The sequence below is a fragment of the Rattus norvegicus genome, chromosome X (genome assembly GCF_036323735.1).
Source record: "Rattus norvegicus strain BN/NHsdMcwi chromosome X, GRCr8, whole genome shotgun sequence".
NCBI classification, from domain to species: domain Eukaryota; kingdom Metazoa; phylum Chordata; class Mammalia; order Rodentia; family Muridae; genus Rattus; species Rattus norvegicus.
In genome coordinates this window covers 37,642,093-37,665,269 of record NC_086039.1, presented here as the reverse complement: position 1 = coordinate 37,665,269, position 23,177 = coordinate 37,642,093, and the positions used below count along the sequence as shown (strand labels likewise).

General features: G+C 39.5%; 2 protein-coding genes across 6 annotated transcripts in view; both read right to left on the bottom strand.

The window, feature by feature from the left end:
• The window catches only part of Cdkl5 (cyclin-dependent kinase-like 5), a 230,447-nt gene that overhangs the window by 131,497 nt on the left and 75,773 nt on the right, over positions 1 to 23,177 (bottom strand). The window lies entirely within an intron of this gene.
• On the bottom strand, positions 10,981 to 15,877 carry Gja6 (gap junction protein, alpha 6). The gene is made up of 2 exons (NM_019308.2): positions 15,778 to 15,877; positions 10,981 to 12,933 (listed from the first exon to the last, which is right to left on the bottom strand). Exon 2 carries the CDS (start codon positions 12,875 to 12,877, stop codon positions 12,017 to 12,019), a length of 861 nt encoding a protein of 286 aa, NP_062181.1. The 5' UTR covers positions 12,878 to 12,933; positions 15,778 to 15,877; the 3' UTR covers positions 10,981 to 12,016.

Sequence of the window (23,177 nt, the reverse complement as noted above, 5' to 3'; positions counted from 1 at the left end):
CGTGATCCATTATATAAACAAACTGAAAGAACAGAACCACATGATCATTTCATTAGATGCTGAGAAAGCATTTGACAAAATTCAACACCCCTTCATGATAAAAGTCCTAGAAAGAATAGGAATTCAAGGCCCATACCTAAATATAGTAAAAGCCATATACAGCAAACCAGTTGCTAACATTAAACTAAATGGAGAGAAACTTGAAGCAATCCCACTAAAATCAGGGACTAGACAAGGCTGCCCACTCTCTCCCTACTTATTCAATATAGTTCTTGAAGTTCTAGCCAGAGCAATCAGACAACAAAAGGAGATCAAAGGGATACAGATCGGAAAAGAAGAGGTCAAAATATCACTATTTGCAGATGACATGATAGTATATTTAAGTGATCCCAAAAGTTCCACCAGAGAACTACTAAAGCTGATAAACAACTTCAGCAAAGTGGCTGGGTATAAAATTAACTCAAATAAATCAGTTGCCTTCCTCTATACAAAAGAGAAACAAGCCGAGAAAGAAATTAGGGAAACGACACCCTTCATAATAGACCCAAATAATATAAAGTACCTCGGTGTGACTTTAACCAAGCAAGTAAAAGATCTGTACAATAAGAACTTCAAGACACTGAGGAAAGAAATTGAAGAAGACCTCAGAAGATGGAAAGATCTCCCATGCTCATGGATTGGCAGGATTAATATAGTAAAAATGGCCATTTTACCAAAAGCAATCTACAGATTCAATGCAATCCCCATCAAAATACCAATCCAATTCTTCAAAGAGTTAGACAGAACAATTTGCAAATTCATCTGGAATAACAAAAAACCCAGGATAGCTAAAGCTATCCTCAACAATAAAAGGACTTCAGGGGGAATCACTATCCCTGAACTCAAGCAGTATTACAGAGCAATAGTGATAAAAACTGCATGGTATTGGTACAGAGACAGACAGATAGACCAATGGAATAGAATTGAAGACCCAGAAATGAACCCACACACCTATGGTCACTTGATTTTTGACAAAGGAGCCAAAACCATTAAATGGAAAAAAGATAGCATTTTCAGCAAATGGTGCTGGTTCAACTGGAGGGCAACATGTAGAAGAATGCAGATCGATCCATGCTTATCACCCTGTACAAAGCTTAAGTCCAAGTGGATCAAGGACCTCCACATCAAACCAGACACACTCAAACTAATAGAAGAAAAACTAGGGAAGCATCTGGAACACATGGGCACTGGAAAAAATTTCCTGAACAAAACACCAATGGCTTATGCTCTAAGATCAAGAATCGACAAATGGGATCTCATAAAACTGCAAAGCTTCTGTAAGGCAAAGGACACTGTGGTTAGGACAAAACGGCAACCAACAGATTGGGAAAAGATCTTTACCAATCCTACAACAGATAGAGGCCTTATATCCAAAATATACAAAGAACTCAAGAAGTTAGACCGCAGGGAAACAAATAACCCTATTAAAAAATGGGGTTCAGAGCTAAACAAAGAATTCACAGCTGAGGAATGCCGAATGGCGGAGAAACACCTAAAGAAATGTTCAACATCTTTAGTCATAAGGGAAATGCAAATCAAAACAACCCTGAGATTTCACCTCACACCAGTGCGATTGGCTAAGATCAAAAACTCAGGTGACAGCAGATGCTGGCGAGGATGTGGAGAAAGAGGAACACTCCTCCATTGTTGGTGGGATTGCAGACTGGTAAAACCATTCTGGAAATCAGTCTGGAGGTTCCTCAGAAAATTGGACATTGAACTGCCTGAGGATCCAGCTATACCTCTCTTGGGCATATACCCAAAAGATGCCTCAACATATAAAAGAGACACGTGCTCCACTATGTTCATCGCAGCCTTATTTATAATAGCCAGAAAATGGAAAGAACCCAGATGCCCTTCAACAGAGGAATGGATACAGAAAATGTGGTACATCTACACAATGGAATATTACTCAGCTATCAAAAACAACGAGTTTATGAAATTCGTAGGCAAATGGTTGGAACTGGAAAATATCATCCTGAGTGAGCTAACCCAATCACAGAAAGACATACATGGTATGCACTCATTGATAAGTGGCTATTAGCCCAAATGCTTGAATTACCCTAGATCCCTAGAACAAACGAAACTCAAGACGGATGATCAAAATGTGAATGCTTCACTCCTTCTTTAAATGAGGAAAAAGAATACCCTTGGCAGGGAAGGGAGAGGCAAAGATTAAAACAGAGACTGAAGGAACACCCATTCAGAGCCTGCCCCACATGTGGCCCATACATATACAGCCACCCAATTAGACAAGATGGATGAAGCAAAGAAGTGCAGACCGACAGGAGCCGGATGTAGATCGCTCCTGAGAGACACAGCCAGAATACAGCAAATATAGAGGCGAATGCCAGCAGCAAACCACTGAACTGAGAATAGGTCCCCTATTGAAGGAATCAGAGAAAGAACTGGAAGAGCTTGAAGGGACTCGAGACCCCAAAAGTACAACAATGCCAAGCAACCAGAGCTTCCAGGGACTAAGCCACTACCTAAAGACTATACATGGACTGACCCTGGACTCTGACCCCATAGGTAGCAATGAATATCCTAGTAAGAGCACCAGTGGAAGGGGAAGCTCTGGGTCCTGCTAAGACTGAACCCCCAGTGAACTAGTCTATGGGGGGAGGGCGGCAATGGGGGGAGGGTTGGGAGGGGAACACCCATAAGGAAGGGGAGGGGGGAGGGGGATGTTTGCCCGGAAACCGGGAAAGGGAATAACACTCGAAATGTATATAAGAAATACTCAAGTTAATAAAAAAAAAAATGTAAATAAAAAAAAAAAAAAAAAAAAAAAAAAGACACTAAACTGGAAGCCCTATGATATATGCAGAGGACCTGGTGCAGATCAATGCAGGGCCAGTGCATTCTGCTTCAGTTTCTGTGAGTTCATATAACCTTTGATCATGTTAATTTAGAGGGACTTGTTCTCCTGGTGTCCTCCATCCCCTCTGTCTCTCACATTCTTTCTGCCTCCTCTTCCACAGGGTTTCCTCAGCCCTGAGGAAGGGATCTGATGGAGAATCCCATTTCGACTTGAGTGCTCTAAGGTCTTTCACTCTATGTATAGTGTCTGACTTTGGGTCTCTGTATTTCTTCCCACCCGATGACGAAGCTTATTCATATATATATATATATATATATATATATATATATATATATATATAAACATTTAAGTATGCTTAATGAAACTCCCAAGATCAAAAGAAACAGGCTTATTCTTCAGAGTACCTGGGTCCTCAGGTGCCTAAGTGCCATTGACACTGCCCAGATGAGAGAGACTGAGGTATAGCAAGAGAAATGTGGAAAGTCATCCTGGAACACTGCAGTGCATTCCTCTAAGGGCAGTGTGACCATGTGCTGGGACAGATGTGTTCATACATACTGAGCATACATGATCACAAAATGGGTTAACCCACATCTGATTAGAGTACGAGGCCACTGATCTTCACCACAGTTGTGTACACATGAAAGGTATAATTAACACTAACAATTTTTTTCTTTTCCTAAAACGTTTCATGGAGGTCGAGCGATTGTTCAGTGGTTAAGAACACTTGCTGCGCTTGCAAGTTAGATTCTCAGCACACACACATCTGGAGGCTCACTTCCAGTTCCAGCCCCTGTGTTCTCTTCTGACCTCCTCAGGTCCCTTCTGTTCTTCTCAGGCACTAGGCACGTATGTAGTACACATATATACATGAAGGCAAAACACTCATGCTCACAAAAAATAAATATGAATATCCCTTTAAAGTGGCTAATTTAGTGAAAACTCTTCATACCTTATTATGCATTATGAAAAAAAAACTAGATAATTTCAGTCTTGCATTCTCTTACCACAAAAAGAATATAAAACACAAAGCAGTAGCCTGTGGTAATTTTTAAGAAGCATTTGGTCTTCATATCCAATTCCCCATCACTTTATCTTACATATGTACCACATCATATTAAGAGTCTGGAAGATGGACTATTTCCCATAACTACCATGGAACTTTAATGACGATGTCATGTCACATAAGCACTAAGGATAAAAAGAGGAAGAAGGAAGACAAATTCCCCCACATGGTGATATTAATGGAACAACAATGGCCTGAAAGTCTTCAGTAGTTCAGTGATGTCAGAGAAACAGCCAGAAAACAGTATACATTTTGAATCAAAGTTTTAGGTCTGGTTACTGAATGTCAAGAATACCAATGAATATAAGAAATTCAACCCAACAACAAAACAATAACAAACTGCAACAACCGAATTTTTAAACGTGGGCAACAGACTTTGATAAACATCTCTCAAAAGACAAATATGAATATGAAAAATACTCAACAGCACTACTTCCCAGAGAAATGTCAATCAAATCTACACTGATGGGGTGAGAGATGGCTCTTTGTTTAAGAACACTGGCTGCACTTCTAGAGAACCGGGGTTTGATTCTCAGAACCCACATGGTGGCTTACAACTGTCCAAAAATCCAGTTCCAGTGGAATCCATTGCTCTCTTATGGCTTCCACAGGTACCAGGAAGGGATGTGATCCATAGACATACAGACAGCCACCCCGTACACACAGAATAATTTTATAAAATTTAAAAACTATAAAAAAAGTATCACCTTACTCAAATAAGAATGCCTACCATCAGATAAAAGACACCAAGTACTAGAGACAACATGGAGAAAAAGGAAAACAGACACAATGTTGATAGAAATGTAAATTAGTATAGACACCATGAAAAACAGAATGGAGATTCCTCAGAAAAACTTAAAAACATCTTCCACACTGTCTAGCAGTCCCACTACTGGCTACATATTGGAAAGAAATGAAATCATTAAGGAATAAAGACATCTGCATTCTCAAATTTGGTGTAATGCTACTCACAGTAGTGAAGGTAAATGTCTATCAATGGACGGACAGACAGTAAAACTGTCCATATTCATAATAAAATACCATGTAGCCATAAAGAGAAGAAATCTTGCCATTTGAGACAACATAAAAGGAATTGCAAGTCACTGTGCAAGTGAAATAAGAGAGGTATAGAAAGTACCCTACAATTTCATTCATATTTGGCTATAAAATGTGGACCTTATAGAGAAAACATTAGTGGGGTAATAATGTTGGAAATCCTCTTCAAATACCATTATTGAACGCCTCAATGAGATCACAACTTCCTATGTTTTAAAGAAAAGTGCTGGGATTGCAGGTGTGAGCCACTGTGACTCTGACCAAAGTTTCAGTAATCATGAAATGACACAAAGGATATCCTAGCAAGGAAATGAGATAAGATTTAATTGTAACTAAAAACACTACAAAAAGTAAAGACTTGAAATACGTTTTTTGTTAGAAGGATCGACCGTCTAAGCTTCAAAAACAATGACTTCTTTTTGTTCATTCTCTGACAGGTTAAACTCAAGGACACAGAGCAAAAATCATTACTATATTGCTGTGAGCCCTTTCCTTCTATATAGGAAGCTTTCTATAGAGGCTGAGCATGCCGTTTCTGCCCTTTGTCCTAAATCTACAGCAAAATGGCTGCTTAATGAATTAATCTGAAGGTTTAAAGTTTTTGCTTGTGGTTTGTCTTTAACTAGGACAAAGAATCTCCTTACAGTAATAAATTATATTCAAATTGCACAGACAATGAAGCCATATAAATTTGAAAAATATCTGCTTTATAAACATCATGGTGGCTAAGTGCTTCAAAAAAATTAAGAGAAAAAGGAGGAATTTTGGAAAAATGTAAATTAACAGATGATTATAGGAGAAATTATATACTATTTCTTAACAAAATAGCACAGATTTATATTCATTACTTTGTATTTTGTGGCATAGAACAAATAGTTAAGACATTGTACTAAGTCCATGGAATGAAAAAATATATATATAATGGGACTTCAGTCTACATTTCAAAAGGGGGAGAGAGGAAGTATTTTTGCTGAAAAGGAGGCAAAGTAAAGGGAAGCATGGATCTTTTCTAACTGAGGAACAAGGAACATGGCTGACTTCTAACAGCTTTACAGAAGTCCTTGAGCTAAAATCTAAATCGATGAATAATATTGACATACTGGTTTTGAATTATGTCCTTCAAGCTATTCTTCTAGCTGTATTTAAACAAGACTAAAGCTACAGCACAGAATCGATCAGAAAGCACAAAGAAATATGGTGTAAAACAAATACACAGATCACAAACCATGCTAAAATTTCTATCGAGCACTAAGCAATCAGTTTTCTAAGAAGATTTTGTTTCCTACTTACAAAAAGAAAGTCAAAAAGAAAACTCTCCATATAGAGGGCTACATTCCAAACAGTTAAAAAAATGTAAGTTGTCCTGGGTCCTCTCTCATAACAATGCTATCAAGTCTACCTACATGGTTTCCTAGGCAGTTGGGGAAAAACAAACTCAACCTTTCTCATTGGAAACATTCTTTAATAATATTCAATGGTGTGGCATCTTCTTTCAGACATATCTGCCACTCCTGATGCCAAGCAAATGAAGGTGGTGACATAGAACTCAAAGGCCATCAGACTTCCAAAAGAAGGATGAGATCTAAGAAGGATGAGATCATCAGCTTGAGAGCCAGAGACTACAGGGATTTAAACCTTGCCTCCAGCACATTACTACCCAAGTGAGCGGCCTGAAGGGCATTACTCACCTCCTGGTACCTCAATCTCCTTGTTAGGAAATCTGGGCCTAATAATAGCTCATATTCCTGGGATACTGTTGGGTTAAATGAAAAGACAAAAAAATGTTCAGTGTTGATCTAAGTTAAACAAAATGTTCTGCTTGTAGGTATTCCCAAACATCTTAAGTATGTTCCCAAGTGAGGACCTAGGTCTAATTCTAAGGCCTGGCTCCACTTTCCCTTAGGGAAAAGTCCTTATACCAGTCCAAATACCAGTCCTTACTGTTATTTGTAAGCTAAGCCTCAGGACAGTATTGGAACTGACAAGATCAGAGTCACTACCAGGCCTGGGGAGGCCATGGGGCTATGACACTTGCATGCATGCAGGTCTCCAGGACTTCTGACTGGAGGTTCTTGCAGAGATTTTTTTTTAACCATCTGATCACAAAGTACATGGCCTGGGGAGCTGAAGCCTGGGTATGTTCTGCCTGGTAGACAGCAGCCCTCAGCAAAAGGCTTAAAGGTAACCCAAGTAAAATATGATAACTAAGATAACTATAAAGCACAAGGTCTCTTAGCATGTGTCTAACAACAGCATAGCAGCCAAGCTGTTTCAATAGGATCACAAGTCAGGGGATGTAAATTTAAGTTTTATTTTCAAAACAGAATTGTAAGATGAATGTGGCAGTGCACTTGTAAAAGTGAGAAAGGGGATTGAAAGTTTAATTATCAGTTCAGGACACAAGTGTAGTGAGATTTTGGTGTCTTTTAAAATCCAGTAGTTATGTTTTGTTTTAATCCCAGGTATGGGATTGGGGCTGCTTCAGATTGTCCACAGCTGCTAGGATTTCTCTCATGATCTAGCAGGGCTGTGATTTTTGCCAGCTGCAGATACTTTACATTTGGAATTCTGGGAACTCTTGACATGGTACGAACATGAGCGCCCCAAGAGAGCCTTCTCCCCTTGCTGCTGCCCCCACTGCTGCTGCTTCCTGCTGTTGCTCTTGCTGCTTCTACTCTTTCTAGATTGCTGCATTTCTAGATTGCTGGTTGCTGGATTGCTGGTTGGAGATATCCTGATAACTTGATGCCCCAATCAGCAGGAGGTAGTCTAACAAGATTGAAGCTCCCTTTCCCCTCTAACCTTCTTTGATGACTACCTAGTGTTGGTGGAAGTTGGAAAGGATTTAGATGGAGAAGGGTGATGGATAGATGGGTGTCTGTGTGTGTGTGTGTGTGTGTCTGTGTGTGTGTGTGTCTGCGTGTGTCTGTGTGCATGCGCGCGCTCGCATACACACACACACACACACACACACACACAGACACACACACTCTCACTAAAGTAGCCCATACACAAGCAAGACTCTGTCACAAGGAATCAATTAACTGTCAATCACCAGAATAACACAAAAACCAAAGAAAAAAGAAAATAAAAGTGCTCATTAGGGTCACAGAACATGTTATATTTATTTCACAGGCCTCTGAACTCCACAAAACTATAAACTCTTTCACTCAGATAAACAGCAAAATCTTCTTTCAAAATTAACGTCTAAAGTACTGCTGACAGACTTTATTAGGGGATCTTCATTATAATACACACACACACACACACACACACACACACACACATACACACACACAGACTTCTATTATCTCTGGTTCAGAAAGGATAGCCTCATTCTATCTAGGCTCCCCAGCTGGTATCAACCTCTGGCTTGCACATGTATTTGCAAGGCAGGCATACCCATAAATGTAACGTTGCACATACTATACACTGTGGGTGGACGTAATTCTGCAGGTGAAGGCAGGTTCACGATAGAACAAGACCTCTCATGGGAAGAGAAGGAAGGATAGGTGGGAACAAATGTTTTAGAAGGGAGGGAGAAGAGGAGAGAGGAGGCCAGAGAGGGGAGGAGGAGCTGGAAGAACATGGCGGAAGACGTTAAGCTTCCTCTCTGTGCATAGTTACAGGTTGTTATGACTATTCTGAAGGGATGGGTGTGCACAGGATTTTGTGCTATCTAAATGAGCAAATTATGTCTTCTCAATTGGATCAGAGGTTATTGTGTGGTGTGTTCTTTCTGTGGTGACTTAATTGAGTCCACAGTAAGAGAGTGGTGAGATAGGCGGTCTCTATATGAAACTGGCATGGCAGTGAACCACCAAGGGAGCTGTGAGTGAGGACAGGGCGGCTTGGCAGGGTGCCGAGCTGGAATGGCTCGAACACTGCCTGGGTCAGAGGGAGCCCAGGAGAGAAAATGTGCAATGGTATGCAAGGGAACCAGAAGCACACCTTTTTTTTTTAATTATTTACTGCAACATTACACAAACAACAACTGCCAAAAGAATCATCCTAAAGGTGTTATAGCCTATATAATTTGTCTAATGAGCATTCTTGAAATGAAAAAATTATACAGATGAAGTAAAGATTAGGAGTTACCAGGGGTTGGGAAGAAGGGAAGGATATGGCTAAAAGATAATATTGCTAAAACTGCTGTATATTTTGACTGTAGAGGGCACATAACTCTACACAAATTATGAAGTTATACATAACTAAAATACAATGAGTGCATATAAAATTGGTGAAATCTGAAGGTTAATGAATAATGTGTCAATTTTCTACCTGAAATTATGTGAAAAGTTAACAAGCATGATGGCACGCATTTGTACTCCTAGTAAATAGAAAGAAGCAGGAAAAAAAATCACCTTTGGCTACATACTAAGTTCAAGACCAGCATGGGTTACAAGAGACCCTATTTTTAAAAAAAACAGTAAAAATCGGGGGTGTAGCTCAGTGGCTTGCTGGACATGTACAAAGCCATGGATCCAATCCCCAGCATAGTATAAACCAGGCATGGAGGCATATACTTGTAATCCCAGGACTAAGGAGGTGAAGGCAGGGGTATCAGAAGTTCAAGGTCACCTTCACAGTAAAGCATCACAGCTTCAAGACCAGATTGGAATATATAATACTTGGTCCTATGTCTTCCTTGTGTGTTTCAAATGGAATAGCAACTCCACAGGAAGACCAACAGAGTCAACTAACATGGGCCCTTGGGGCTCTCAGAGTGTGAACCACCAACCAAAGAGGATACAGAGGCTGCACCTAGGTCTTTCTGCATATACGCAGGAGATGTGCAGCTTGGTTTTCATATGTGTCCTGAACAACTGGAGCGGAGGCTATCCTGTGGGATATGTCTAGTAGCTGGGTTGCCTTGTCTGGCCTCAGTGCGAGAGGAGGCGCCTAGACGTGCAGAGACTTGATGTGCTAAGGAAGGGAGGGAGTACGGGTGTACTGCCCAGAGGAGAAGGGGAGGAGGGTGGGAAGGATTGTGGCAGGGAGTGACTGGGATGCAGGTGGTGAATGTGATATAAAGGGAATAAGTAAAAAAAAAATTAATTAAAAAAATAAATAAATGCAAAGCCCAAAGAAAAAATAAAACAAAACCAAAATAAAACAAAAAACCTCCACATATTTGGCCAGGTATGGTTATGGTTGTACACGCTTTTAATCCTAACACTACAGGAGCAAAGTCCAGTAAGTCTCTGTGAATTCAAAGCCAGCCTTATCTACATAGCAAGTTCCAAACCAAATAGGGCTACATAGAGAGATCCCGTCTAAAAAAAAAAAAAAAAAAAAAGGTCACTATTGAAATGTGGTGAGGGAATCCAGAATCTATTATTTCTTACAATTATGTTCCAACCTGTAATTATCTCGGGGTAAAACTGCAATCAAAACAAGAAAGCTACATGTGAAAATGACTGTGAAATGGGACTAGGGAGTGCCCAATCTGATTCAAAGGCTTTCGAACTTTTGCAGGGTCCAAAAGGCATAAGTACCCCATTACGAAGTAACTGATTATAATCTTCCCAATGTACTGCAAAGAAAGCCTAATACTCCCCATTTAACTAAGAGACTAGGTTTTCCAAATGAGACTGTACCAACTGTCAGAACAAGATGTTATAAACTGCAGGTTTGATGATTTGTTCCTGTGTTCTCCATTCTCCTGAGTTCCCTGGAGTGGGAAGATACTTAATGATGAAGAGTACATTCCTTAAAAGGGAAGGGAAAAAAACCTAAGTAACATTCTTCTTGCACATCTCAAAGTCATGGATTCTGTTACATGAAGTGAAGGATGCTGTTCCTGGAATAGTGGCAGAGTATTCAACCTGACGTCCAAAAGCTGTGGTTACAGAGTACTGTGTTTCATGGCAGAAGTGTCTCTCACTGTAGTCCAAGCTAGCCAAGGGCCTAGGACACTCTGCAACTGCCTTGGCCTCCACAAGCCACCACACCCACCTTAGGTTGTTAAAATTAAGATGCTCCAATGAAGAGTTCCAAAGGCTTTATTGACTAAAGAATTCTCCACAAGATATACTAAGCTGGCATTGCATGAAATGAAGCTGAACACGACAGTAGCTTAACATCATATGGTAAGCATTTCTTGTATAAAATTGTGGGGGGGGGCTGTCATACAAGAATGAAAGTCTGCAGCTCAACACTTTCAACCACCTGTGGAATGTTTTAAAAGGCATTGGAAGAAATGGGTACCCTTTCTTGATATGTTTCAGGCCAATTACACAGGAATTGTACAAACCCCCTTCACCCTCTCCTGATTTCCAAATAAAATCTTAATATGAACATGAAAAATGCCAGTCATCCCATGAGACTGCAAAACTCACCGCAGAATGTAAGATCTGAATTAATATGCATTACTGAGAACAAAGCCGAGAGTGCCTATGATTGCCAAGTTCACGTAGGCACATTTCAGAGTTTACCTCTAAGCATTTCGTTAAGTTTGTAGTGCTCTCCAAGTGCTTTTGTCAGTACAACTGATCCAGTTAAGTATGACTCTACCTTGAACAAGTAAAATATGTTGTTTATCTCAGCAATGGGATTACTGCTATAGTGTATAAGAGAAATATATACTCTTTTCAATTAACAGAACTATTACATATTATTCAATAAATTGGATGATGCATTTTAAGGGAAAAGATAATTTACGGGGCTGGGGATTTAGCTCAGTGGTAGAGCGCTTACCTAGAAAGCGCAAGGCCCTGGGTTCGGTCCCCAGCTCCAGAAAAAAAAGAACCAAAAAAAAAAGATAATTTACTTCCACAATGTTTTCAAGCATAAATCACAAAGTCTAGGTTATCAGGCTGCTGTTAACTCAGTCATTGCTTCTGTTAGATAGTTCTAGAATGTTAATGTCCAGTACCCTTGCTTTGCTTTTCTGTCTACCTAAAACCCTCTAAGAATTCTGTTTATCATCACAGAGGGGGAAAAAAGGCTCAGAACAAGCCAGAAAGGATACTTCCTGCCTGCCCTTCCCCCTTTGACTATGCACTGTAACTGACATGGTTCTGTTCTCTTTACATATAGAAGGAAGAAAGTCCCACCGGGACTACCTGATCACTAGAACATATGGTGGTGAGAACAGCTGACGAAGAGACACAGGAAGGTTTTTGTAGCTCAACTGGATTACAGTAAACTTCCTCCTTCTCATTCCCCAGATGATTCTTAATAGCCTTAAATAAGACATAGAACAGCTCGATGACATTCAAGACAAAAGACACCATTGACACCACCAACATGAAGAGGATGAAGATGGTTTTTTCTGTGGGGCGAGAGAGGAAGCAGTCCACCCGATGTGGGCAAGGAGACTGTTCACAGATGTAAACGGCACTCAGAGTGAATCCATAAAGGTACCACTGGATCAGAAGGAAGGCCACCTCGAAGACAGACTTGAAGAAGATGCTGGCCATGTAGGTTAGCAGCAATCTGCCTCTCATTTTCCTGTTACCATGTTCTTTACTGCCACACTTGATATGCTTTCCTGTATGTTTCTGCAAGCGCCTTTCCCCACTGGCCCCATTAAAATGAGCAACTTTAAGTTCCTCCTCCTCTTGCTTCTTCAACTTCTCATTCTGTCGAATCACATAGTACACATGTGCCAGGTGTAAGAGTGTAGGCACAGATACGAATATGACCTGTAGGACCCAGAGGCGCACGTGAGAGATTGGGAAGGCTTGGTCATAGCAGACATTTTCACAACCAGGCTGTTGAGTGTTGCAATGGAATTCAAACTGCTCATCACTCCAGGCTGACTCGATAGCAGTGCCCAGGAGCAGGATGCGGAAAATGAAAAGGACCTTGATCCATACCTTTCCTCCAGCTGTGGAGTAGGGTTGAACCTTTTCTAGGAGCTGGTGTAAGGCACTCCAATCACTCATGTTGCCTGTCCGTTGTTCTTGCACTTAAAAGGTGGGCACACCAAGTGAGTGCACGCCTTGGAGGATGAAGTGAAATAAGACAGTAAGTTCAAGAGTCACACCTGCCTAAAGTCTAAAAGCCTGCTGCTGTTCGGTACCTTCCCTACTCCCCCAATAAAAGGAAATTGCTGACACCAGGCAAAAGCTTATGTGAATGCATTTTCATAAATGGTAAGTGCTCCTAAACCAGAACATATGTGTACCTATAATGAAACAAGTTACATAAATGAGAAAGCATAAATTTAAAGGTCTCCTCAGTATAAAACAATCGCCCAAAATAATGAGTCAACTGTTTGGCATATTAACAATTCATACTCATACACTGATTGATGCAGCTGTACAGGTTGGGCCAACATTTCCATTAGGTTCAGTGTCTACTAGGTGAAATGTACTATAACAGGAATGGGCACTTTCCAGTGAGTAACGAACTTGTGAACTTGAAATCAAATGGGAAAACTAGATCATTTCAAATATGATGTTTTGCTAGTACATGCCAGTAATCTCAAGCCCTTAGAAGGCTGAAGGAGAAAGGTCACTGAGAGTTCTAGACCAGCCCGGGTTAACTATTGAGTTATCCTGAGCTACAGAGTAAGATCTTGTCTTTAAAAGCTACAGCATTTTATTAAATCTATGATATAATTGATCAAAAGATAAATCATTTCACAATTCTAAAAGGAATCAAGAAATCCAGTGTAAGAGACATCCTATATCTTAATTTCAAAACAGTATGTACATTATATAATTAAAGGAAGACTCAGTGAAGAAGTGACTATACAATTACACATGTAAATAGATGCTGAGAAGATAATAACCAAGAGGTACTGACAGAGAATAAGGTAAGAAAACCCCAGCCAAACTGATTAGAGATAGCCATACAAGAAGCAAGAAAATTATTGCTTGATGAGAGAGAAAGAGCAAACAAATTAAAGGTAAAGAACTCTATATTCAAAGCACTAAAAGGCAGGACAGGTAAAGGTTAACACAGTGGGCAGTGTAAGAGGTGAAGGTCACAAAAGAGCTATGTCAGATGTTACTTAGTAAGAAAGAAGCCCTGGATGCAGAACCAAGGATTACACCATGAAACTAGGACAAGACTAAGGCCATGGAAGACATTACAAATGGTTATCTGAGGCTTTGCAGAATGAGTGGGAGGGCTGACAGGGCAGGATTAGAGCAGGAACAAATAGCTTGGGAAGAGGATGGGAACTGGACTAACAGAGAGCAAGTAACTTTTGATGGAAACGAAATGTGAAGAGGCTATCAAGAGTGATGAGGCCCTGGAGAGATGGCCCAGCAGTTAGGAGGAGATAATTAGGACACATGAAGGGCTTAAGCTGAGAACATTTGCAGGAGGAGCACTGCTACCATCGCCTAGCCTACTGAGTGTGGGTGGAAACTTCTAGGATGCAAAATGTGAGCCAAACAGTTCCAAACACCTGCTAGTCTCCATCCATTTCTTCCCAAGATCCTCTATCTCTTTGTGACCAAGTCCTTAGAGCAAAAGCAGAATGAAGGGCTGTCTGCCTCTAATTCAGGGCATACCAAATGTGTCTCACTATGAATGGACCACTGGTAATTTTTACATAACTACTATTTTAATTAAATATTTTCAATGCAGCAAATCATTTATAAAGTAAGTTTCAACTGCTGAGTTAAAATGATATTCATCACACTTAATATTTGAGTTTGCCTACTTCAAAAGACATTTTCCCAAACATAGTCATTGTAAAGACTTGGGTATAATAAAACAGGAAAAATAATAGTTTTTAACATAAACGGTAAGAGTTATCCAATTAATAATCAATTTTAAACATCTAAAAACTAATTTGTTTCTTTGTTCTAATGGCCATTTCTCACAGTACTTGCTGTGAGAAAAACAAGATTTAAAATGAACCCTAGAAAAAGGGCAAGATTAATGAAATTTACAATGTGTCAATCACCTGAGACTGTTTGCAACTCTTATCCAAGGGTAAGGACATAAGCTTCCCCAAATTAAATTTTTTAGCAAGTTATCAAATTACAAGGCTTCAAAGTACACAGAGTACTTTCTCAGCTAGATAAATAACACATTTTAGATGAACTGTCCTCTGTTTTATACAGAGTATAAAAGTAGTCCTATTAAGCGAAAGTCACCAAGATCTAGAGTTTATAATTAGTTCCTTCCTCAAGGCTAATTGAGAACAAGTCATTGGCAGTATAAGACTTCCACCTTTATTCTCGTTCATTTTTCACAGTCCAAAGAGCTGCATCTGTAGACATTGGAAAGTGCCTTAGAAACTGAGATATTTTTACAAAAACAAATAGGATGAAATAGTAAAGAAAACTCCCCAGGACTACTTTAGTGAAGTCTATAAAAGGTAGCTGACAAGTCAAAAAAAAAAAAAACAATGCTGGGGGCATCAAGAAACATAATATTTTTAGTTAACTCAAGATAGTGTTCTTAGCAATTTTCAAGAACTAGATGAAGTTCTTAAGCTTTTCAAATTTTTTGTTCTGAAAAAGTTCTTACTAAACATATGAAAATAGAGATCTAAGACTCAAAAGGATGGAAATAACTGAGAATGAGTCATCTCTGCTAAGCAAATGGTTCACAGGAAAGTTTAAAACCCTCTTGCAGAACATTATTTTTAATCTGGACAAGATCTTTCTAATTTTAAAATATAAACGTAGGACTTCCAGTTTCAGCTCCAACACATGTGGAGTTCAGATATCATCATTCCGGTCATTACGGCAAGAAAAGACCCTAACAACTTTGAAGTCAGCAAGTTTGCTCCAACCTGCCAGAGAAGCAGGGCCACAGGGCAAGAGAGTTCCCTATCTCTAGATGGACAAATGCATAGAATCACCCCCAAGACACTTACCTGTGGCCAAAGGCTCTAGAGTAAAATATTAGTAATGAAAATAAATCTGCCAAGTGCTAAGTGAGACCAGTTTGTGGAATGAGCGCTCTAAGGAGAAGAGACCCTCCCACTCTTGAAGCTTCGCCTGCCTCCAGAATCTGAAATCTCCTCCCCTTTGTAGGAGAGGAAAAGTAACCAATCTGAAATATTCCCAGGGTGTAAGAGCCAATCAGAATCTCTTCCTCGATAGGTGTGGTGGTGCCTGCCTTTCATGCCAGCATTTGAGAAACATATGCAGGTTGAGGCTGGACTGGTCAGAGGGAATTCCAGGACACCCAGAGCTAACACAGAGACCCTGTCTCAAAATAAAAACAACAACAGAAACAAACAAACAAAAAACCAAAACCCTTCTTCCGGGATGGAGAATGTAAGTACTTTTGAAATGCAAAAGTACAATTTTCAAATAAACCCATTCTTGTACTTATACAGTACTCCTTATACTTGGAATCTCCTGCCTCAGCCTCCCAAATAGATTACAAGTCTGTACCATGTGGCCCAGTTCAGAATAAGTTCAGAATGTTCTTCAATAACAAAGGCTAACACTCTCAAACAAAATGTACCTGAAACTTATATATTCTGGAAGAAGAGGAATTAATTAGCTCTAGTCCAAGTTGTTATTCCCATTTCACTTAGCAAAAGGAGGAGAAAGACACAGCGGCCCTGAAAATGTTTGGGAAGGATATGGCTAAGGAGGACTCCTGCACAGCTGAAGCCCTACGTGACAAAACACTTCCCCATCTCACTCTTTCCCACCATTTCAACAGGGTTTCAGTATAGAACGGAAGACCACCACCGAAAAGTGAGACAGGCGAGACAGTCTCTGATAATCTTAGGGAAAGGCTAGGAGCAAAAAGTAGGAAAAAACAAACAAACAAACAAAAACAAACAACCGAACAAAAGACGCCAAAGCAGTGGTTCTCACCCTGTGGGGTGTGACCCTTCTGGGGGTTGCATATCAGATGTTTGCATTCCAGCTCATAACAGTAGCACATTTAGTTATGAAATAGCAATGAAATAGTTTTGTGGTTGGGGTCACCACAACATAAGGAACTGTATTAAAGGGTCGCAGTATTAAAAAGGTTACAACCGGGGTTGGGGATTTAGCTCAGCGGTAGAGCACTTGCCTAGCAAGCGCAAGGCCCTGGGTTCGGTCCCCAGCTCCGGAAAAAAAAAAAAAGAAAAGAAAAAAGAAAAAAAAAAGGTTACAACCCACTGCATTGGAGTAAACTAATGAGGTGACATAGCTTAGCACAGAAGGATACATGCTTGCCAACACTGAGAACCTGAGTTAAATTCCCAGAACTCATATTGTGGCAGGAAAGAACTAATCTCTGTAAACTGTCCTCTGACCTTCATGTGTGCAGCTACACACATGCATGCATACACATCAACTGAATGAATGAATGAATGAATGAATGGAAAAATTTTAATGGCTCAGTTCCTGGCTGAGGAACATAAAACCCCTACTAAACGCCTACTTTTTCAGAGTATCATCCAATATACCATATTCAGTATGTGCACACACAAGGCATACAAAAGGGCAAGAAAATGGCCTAAATAGATGAAGGAAGTATTAGAACCAGATGAAAATAAGGCAGAGACTTAAGAACTATCACATAAGGAATTTAAAATAACTATGAATAAACCAGGCACTATGGTTCTTGCCTGTAATCCTAGCACTCTGAAGGGTGATGCAGAAGGACCACTAGTTCACAGCCAAGCAAAACTACACAGTAAGACACTATGTCAAACGAAACCAGAACTATAATTAATGTATTAAGGACTCAAAATATGACTTTAACCCCAACACTCAAGGGGGAAAGATAGGAGGATAGATCTCTGTGTTTGAGGCCAGCCAGGAATAAACAGTAAGACCCTATACCCCAAAAAGAAAAAAGCATGTAAGAAAGAAAGGGGGGAATGAACTTTCCCACACTCCTACAACTCTTCAAAAAGCTTGGAGCAATAAGAAAAGGCGTGTTGAAAGAGCTGGTTGTGATAAGAAAGCGCTGATCTTCCATCTCTCTTACCTCCCACTAGAGCTCACAAAGAGAAGAGAAACACAATGCAACTTCTTCAGCCTGATAATAGGCTCCTTCCTTCCCCCCTTTCTTGCTTTGCTTGCTTGCTTTCTTTCTTTCTTTCTTTCTTTCTGGAGAAGAAACTTGCTATTGTTTCTCAGGTTGATCTGAAACGCAAAAGATTGTCCTACAGAGTAGCTGGGTCTTGAGTAGATTGGACTACAAGGATTCACCACCATCCCTGCTTAAGGATATTTTTGAGTCCCATAGCTAACATCATGTACTAGAAAGGGAATGGTAACTGAAAGCCTTCCTCTAAACAGCAGGGCCAAGATAAGACCATCTATTTCACCTACTTTAGTCACTTCAACAGTGACGTTACAGCTACATCAATTAGGCTAGACAAATGAAGAATGTCTAACGTGGAAATGAAAAAGGAAAAGTATCCATTTTCAAAGAGAGAAATCCTAAAGAATCTACCCCACCCCAAAAACAACCCCAATCTACTAGAACTAATAAAGTTAGAAACAGTGCAGAAAATAAGATCAAAACACAAAATCCAGTAAGCCTCAAAGTGTTAAACATGTACTTACCATATGGGCCCAGGAATTCTGCTACTAGGTATACTCAGTTCCCAAGTACTGAGAACAAGCACTTGGATCCTTGTGTATAAAGCAGCATTCATAATAGCCAAAGAGGGAAATAAGTTTCTATTGGCAGATGAATGGATTGGAAAATGTGAGGCATATATCATACATATACATATACATATACAATGGACCACTATAAGAATGAAGTTCTCATATGTACAACATGGATGAACCCTAAAAACATTATTTAAATGGAAGAAGTCAGATACAATAGGACAAATATTATATTATTCCAGCAACACAAACAATCTACAATAGGTAAACATCACAGAAAAGGAAAGAAGCTTAAATTACTAAGTACTGGGATAAGTGGGGAAAATCTGTGAGATAGTGCTTACTTAGTTCCAGGCTTCTATTTAGCCTAATGAAAAAATGAAAACAGATGGTAGGGGTGTTTTCATATTACTACGCATGTATATTACTGAACTGTAAAACTTTCATTACAACTAAAATTAACAGGAATACTGCTCCATACTGCAAACAATCTTAAAAGGAAATTAAGAGATCAATTTCAGTTATAAAAGCATGAAAATGAATACATCAATCAATCAATAAAATATTGGGGGATTAAATTTCAGATTCTCGGCAACCCTGATCAAAATTCCAATGGCTTCCCTACCTCCAGGAGTGGCAAAACTGACCCTAATTCACAAGGTAGAACAGCTGGTATTGGAACAAAGACAGGAACAAAGCCCAATGGACAAAAATTAATGGTACACAATCCCCCACAATTAGGGCCAAGTGATTTCCAACAAAGGTGCTACTACAAGTAAATGAAAGAATTATCTGTTCAATAAAAGGTCCAACTCAACTGGATATTCACATGCAAAATTAAGAAAATAAGATAAGAGCTACACATGGTGACTCATGACTGTGATCCTAACACTTGGGATATAGAATCAGGATGATCAGAAGCTCAAGGTCATCCTTAGCTACAAACTGAGTTGGAGAACAGCCTGGACTGTTTTGAGTCTCAGTTTAAAAGAAACTAAAAGCAGGGGCTAGGGCTTTGCTCTGGGAGTAAACTGCCTTTGGAGTTTAGATTCTTACCACCCGCATACAAAGCCAAGCAGAGCCGCACAAATCTGGAATGCAAGTGCGTAAGAAGATGGCCAGGGGGAATGGAACATCCCTGAACTTTACTACCCAGCCTGACCAACTGTTGTGCACCAAGTTCAGTAAGAGACATGTCTCAAGAAATAAGGCAGAACCGGGCATGGTGGGACACGCCTTTAATCTCAGAACTAAGGAGGCAATGACAGGCAGATCTCTGTAAGTTGTAGGGCAGCCTGGTCTACAGAGTGAGTTCTAGGACAGCTATGGCTACATAGTGAAACCCTGCCTCACAAACAACAAAAAAGCTAGATATTGATAGAAGACACCTACCTTCCACTAGCACGTGCACTCATGAATATAAAAAACACATGCTTCACACACACACACACACACACACACACACACACACACACACCAAACAAAAACAAAAAAACAAACAAAAATAAAAACCAGGGACCAGAGAGATGGCTCAGTAGTTAAGGGGAGTAGCAGAGGTCTTCCAGAAGTCTAGAGTTGGAATCCCAGAACCCACAAGGTAGCTTTTAACAACCTGTATTTCCTGTTTCGGAGGATCCAACACCACCTTTAGGCCTCTGTGGGGACTGCATGCATGCGGTGCATAGATAGACACATGCACATTAAATGAAATAATTCGTTAAAAATGAAAAAAGTTGGACCTCTGTATCACAGTATAGGAAAATCATATGAACATCAACTCAAAATAGATGAGGGGGCCAATAAATACAAAAGCTAAAATTATACTAGTATCCTATTAAATACAGATAAGAACATCTAAACTTTCAGATATTTGGATTTTAGTATCTTTTAAGGACAAATAATAAAGGAAAAGTAAATATAATATCAACATTAAAAGTCTTTTCTGCATCAAAAACAGTAACAAGAATATGAAAGGCCACCTAAAGAATGAGAGAAAATACTTGCAAACCACATACCAGATGAGAAACTTGTACTCAAACTAGACAACAACAAAACTCCATTTAAAAAAGAATTGAATAGACAATTCCCTACATAAAATATCCAAATGGCTGGCCAGTTGGCTCGGTGGTTAAAAGCACTTGCTGTACGTACAATCATAAGGAATAGAGTTCAGATCCCCACAACCTTGTAACAAACAGGCATATAGCACTCCAGCTCCGAGGGAGAGAGAAACACCAGGATCACTGGTGACTTTCAGCCTAGCTAAGATACTAATGTCAAGTTCAAGAGGGGACCCTGCCTCAAAGAAACAGAGGAAATGATTATAGAGGATAGCTAATGCCTTCTTCAGGCTCCAATGTGTCTATATGCATGAACACCTGCATGTACACATGTGCATATGCACACGCATATATGCATACATTCACACACAAATAAATCAACATTAATCTTTTTTAAAGCAAAAAATAAGATATACGAATGGCCAATAAATTCATGAAAAAATGTTCAACATTATTAATCATAGGGACAGGACATGTAAATGAAAACAACTTTACATCCACTGAGACGGCTATAATGTTTCAAAAGAAAAATAAAGATAGGAAAAACTAGAGCCTGGGTACATTGCTGGTGGGAATATAGAGTGGTGCTGCTGCTATGGAAACCAGTTAAACATAGAATTTCCATATGATAGTCTCTCCATCCTCCGTATGCACCCTACAGAACTGGAAACAGAACTCCAATACTTGCACAGGAATGCTCACAGCAGTTTTATTCACAGTAGTCAAAAGGTAGAAACAAGCAGACATCCATCCACGAAAAATACATAAACCAGATAGAAGAGATACAAGCAATACAGCAGAATGTCATTCCAGCCTGATAAAGGAGGCACGTCCATACATGGGTCAATGTGGGCAAGCCTCAGGGGGAAAAAAAAAAACCTTTCTGTTAAGCAAAGAAAACCAAATTCAAAAGGCGCATGTCATACAATTTCACATATATCAACTATTAAGAGTATCTAAATAAGCACAGAAAGAAATCCAACTGCCAAGAGGAGAGATGAAATGGGGGAGTTTATACGAAATAAATATGGAGCTTTCCTTGGGGGATACAGAATACTTCGAAACCTGAAAGACTGTGAATGTACTAAAGGACACTGAAATGTGATGGGGAGGGGAACACCCATAAAGAAGGGAGGGGGGGGCTGGAGAGATGGCTCAGCGGTTAAGAGCACCCGACTGCTCTTCCAGAGGTCCTGAGTTCAATTCCCAGCAACCACATGGTGGCTCACAACCATCTGTAAAGAGATCCGATGCCCTCTTCTGGTGTATCTGAAGACAGCTACAGTGTACTTATATATAATAAATGAATAAATCTTAAAAAAAAAAAAAAAAAAAGAAGGGAGGGGGAATTAGGGGGATGTTTGCCCGGAAACCGGGAAAGGGAATAACACTCGAAATGTAAATAAGAAATACTCAAGTTAATAAAAAAAAAGAAAATGTTTAATTTGTGTAATGTGAATTTCTTATTAACGAGGGGGCAAAACTATGTCTTAACTATCATTTCTACAAAAAAAATCAATTTGTATAGGAAATTAAACTAATAAACCTCGGTTTCCCTCACATAAAAGAAGGATAATTCTTGCTAACTTAAAAGTTAGGGGGTAAAGCAGCTAACAAGATACATGGGTGAGAAACTTTAAATGGAACTTACTGTTGTGGCCGATTAATGTATTTATTTCTACTTGGCTTATACAAGAAAGATATTCCATTGTTTTTCTTGAAAGAGTTTTATTCTTCACATTGCAAGAATGTTCTCATTCTCAAGAAGAGCGCATTGTACTTTGTTCATTTTGAGTGGAACAACAGCTATTCAAGCCACTGATTTGTATGTTTCTGTATGTCTGATTCCCAGAATATTCTACTTCTCACCACATACAATTTCCCATGTAACTATTTAAAGACTTTACCCAAACTGAAATAAAGGTTAAAGTAATTTTCAGTGAAAATTACCTTATTAATTTTAATTCCGTAGGCTCCAAGAAACAGATAGAAACAGAGTCACTGAGATCACTATACTATTTCTGCCATATTCTCCTAGTTTGAGTTTGCTTAACAATACAAATAAGCAAATTTCTTTGTAAAAGTCAGATGATAAGTGCTTAAGCTTAGTGGGTCATACAATAATATACAGCTCTTTAACTGTGTCACACAAAGCAGCCACAGAAATAGCACAGGTGAATGAGTATGACTGTGTTCCAACAAAACTTTGTTCAAGAAGTAGAGTATAGATCTGATTTGGCCCATGCATGGTAGTCTGCAAACTTCAGATCTACATACTCAAGGTAATTTCCTTACCCATCCTAATATGGTGGCCAGAAACTTAGAGGAAATGACCAGCGCCTATGGTCAAGTTTGCACCATGCCATCTGAGTTCTCTAGCCCATCATGCTATCACTACAAGGATTCTAGATCCCCGGAGTTTGTAAAAGAGCTTCCTACTACCCATTCTCATTTATTATGCTAGCACTAATGGTACTGCTTCCTAATTCCATTCACAGCTTTATGCAGTTGTCCTAAGGGACACTGGGAAATACTGCAATTTCCCATGGCTTTATTACTGACAAGAGTTTTTCATAAACAGGATTAAATAGGAAACAGGAAAAAGAGGCTTCACATTCTCCTTTGGATTGCCATCT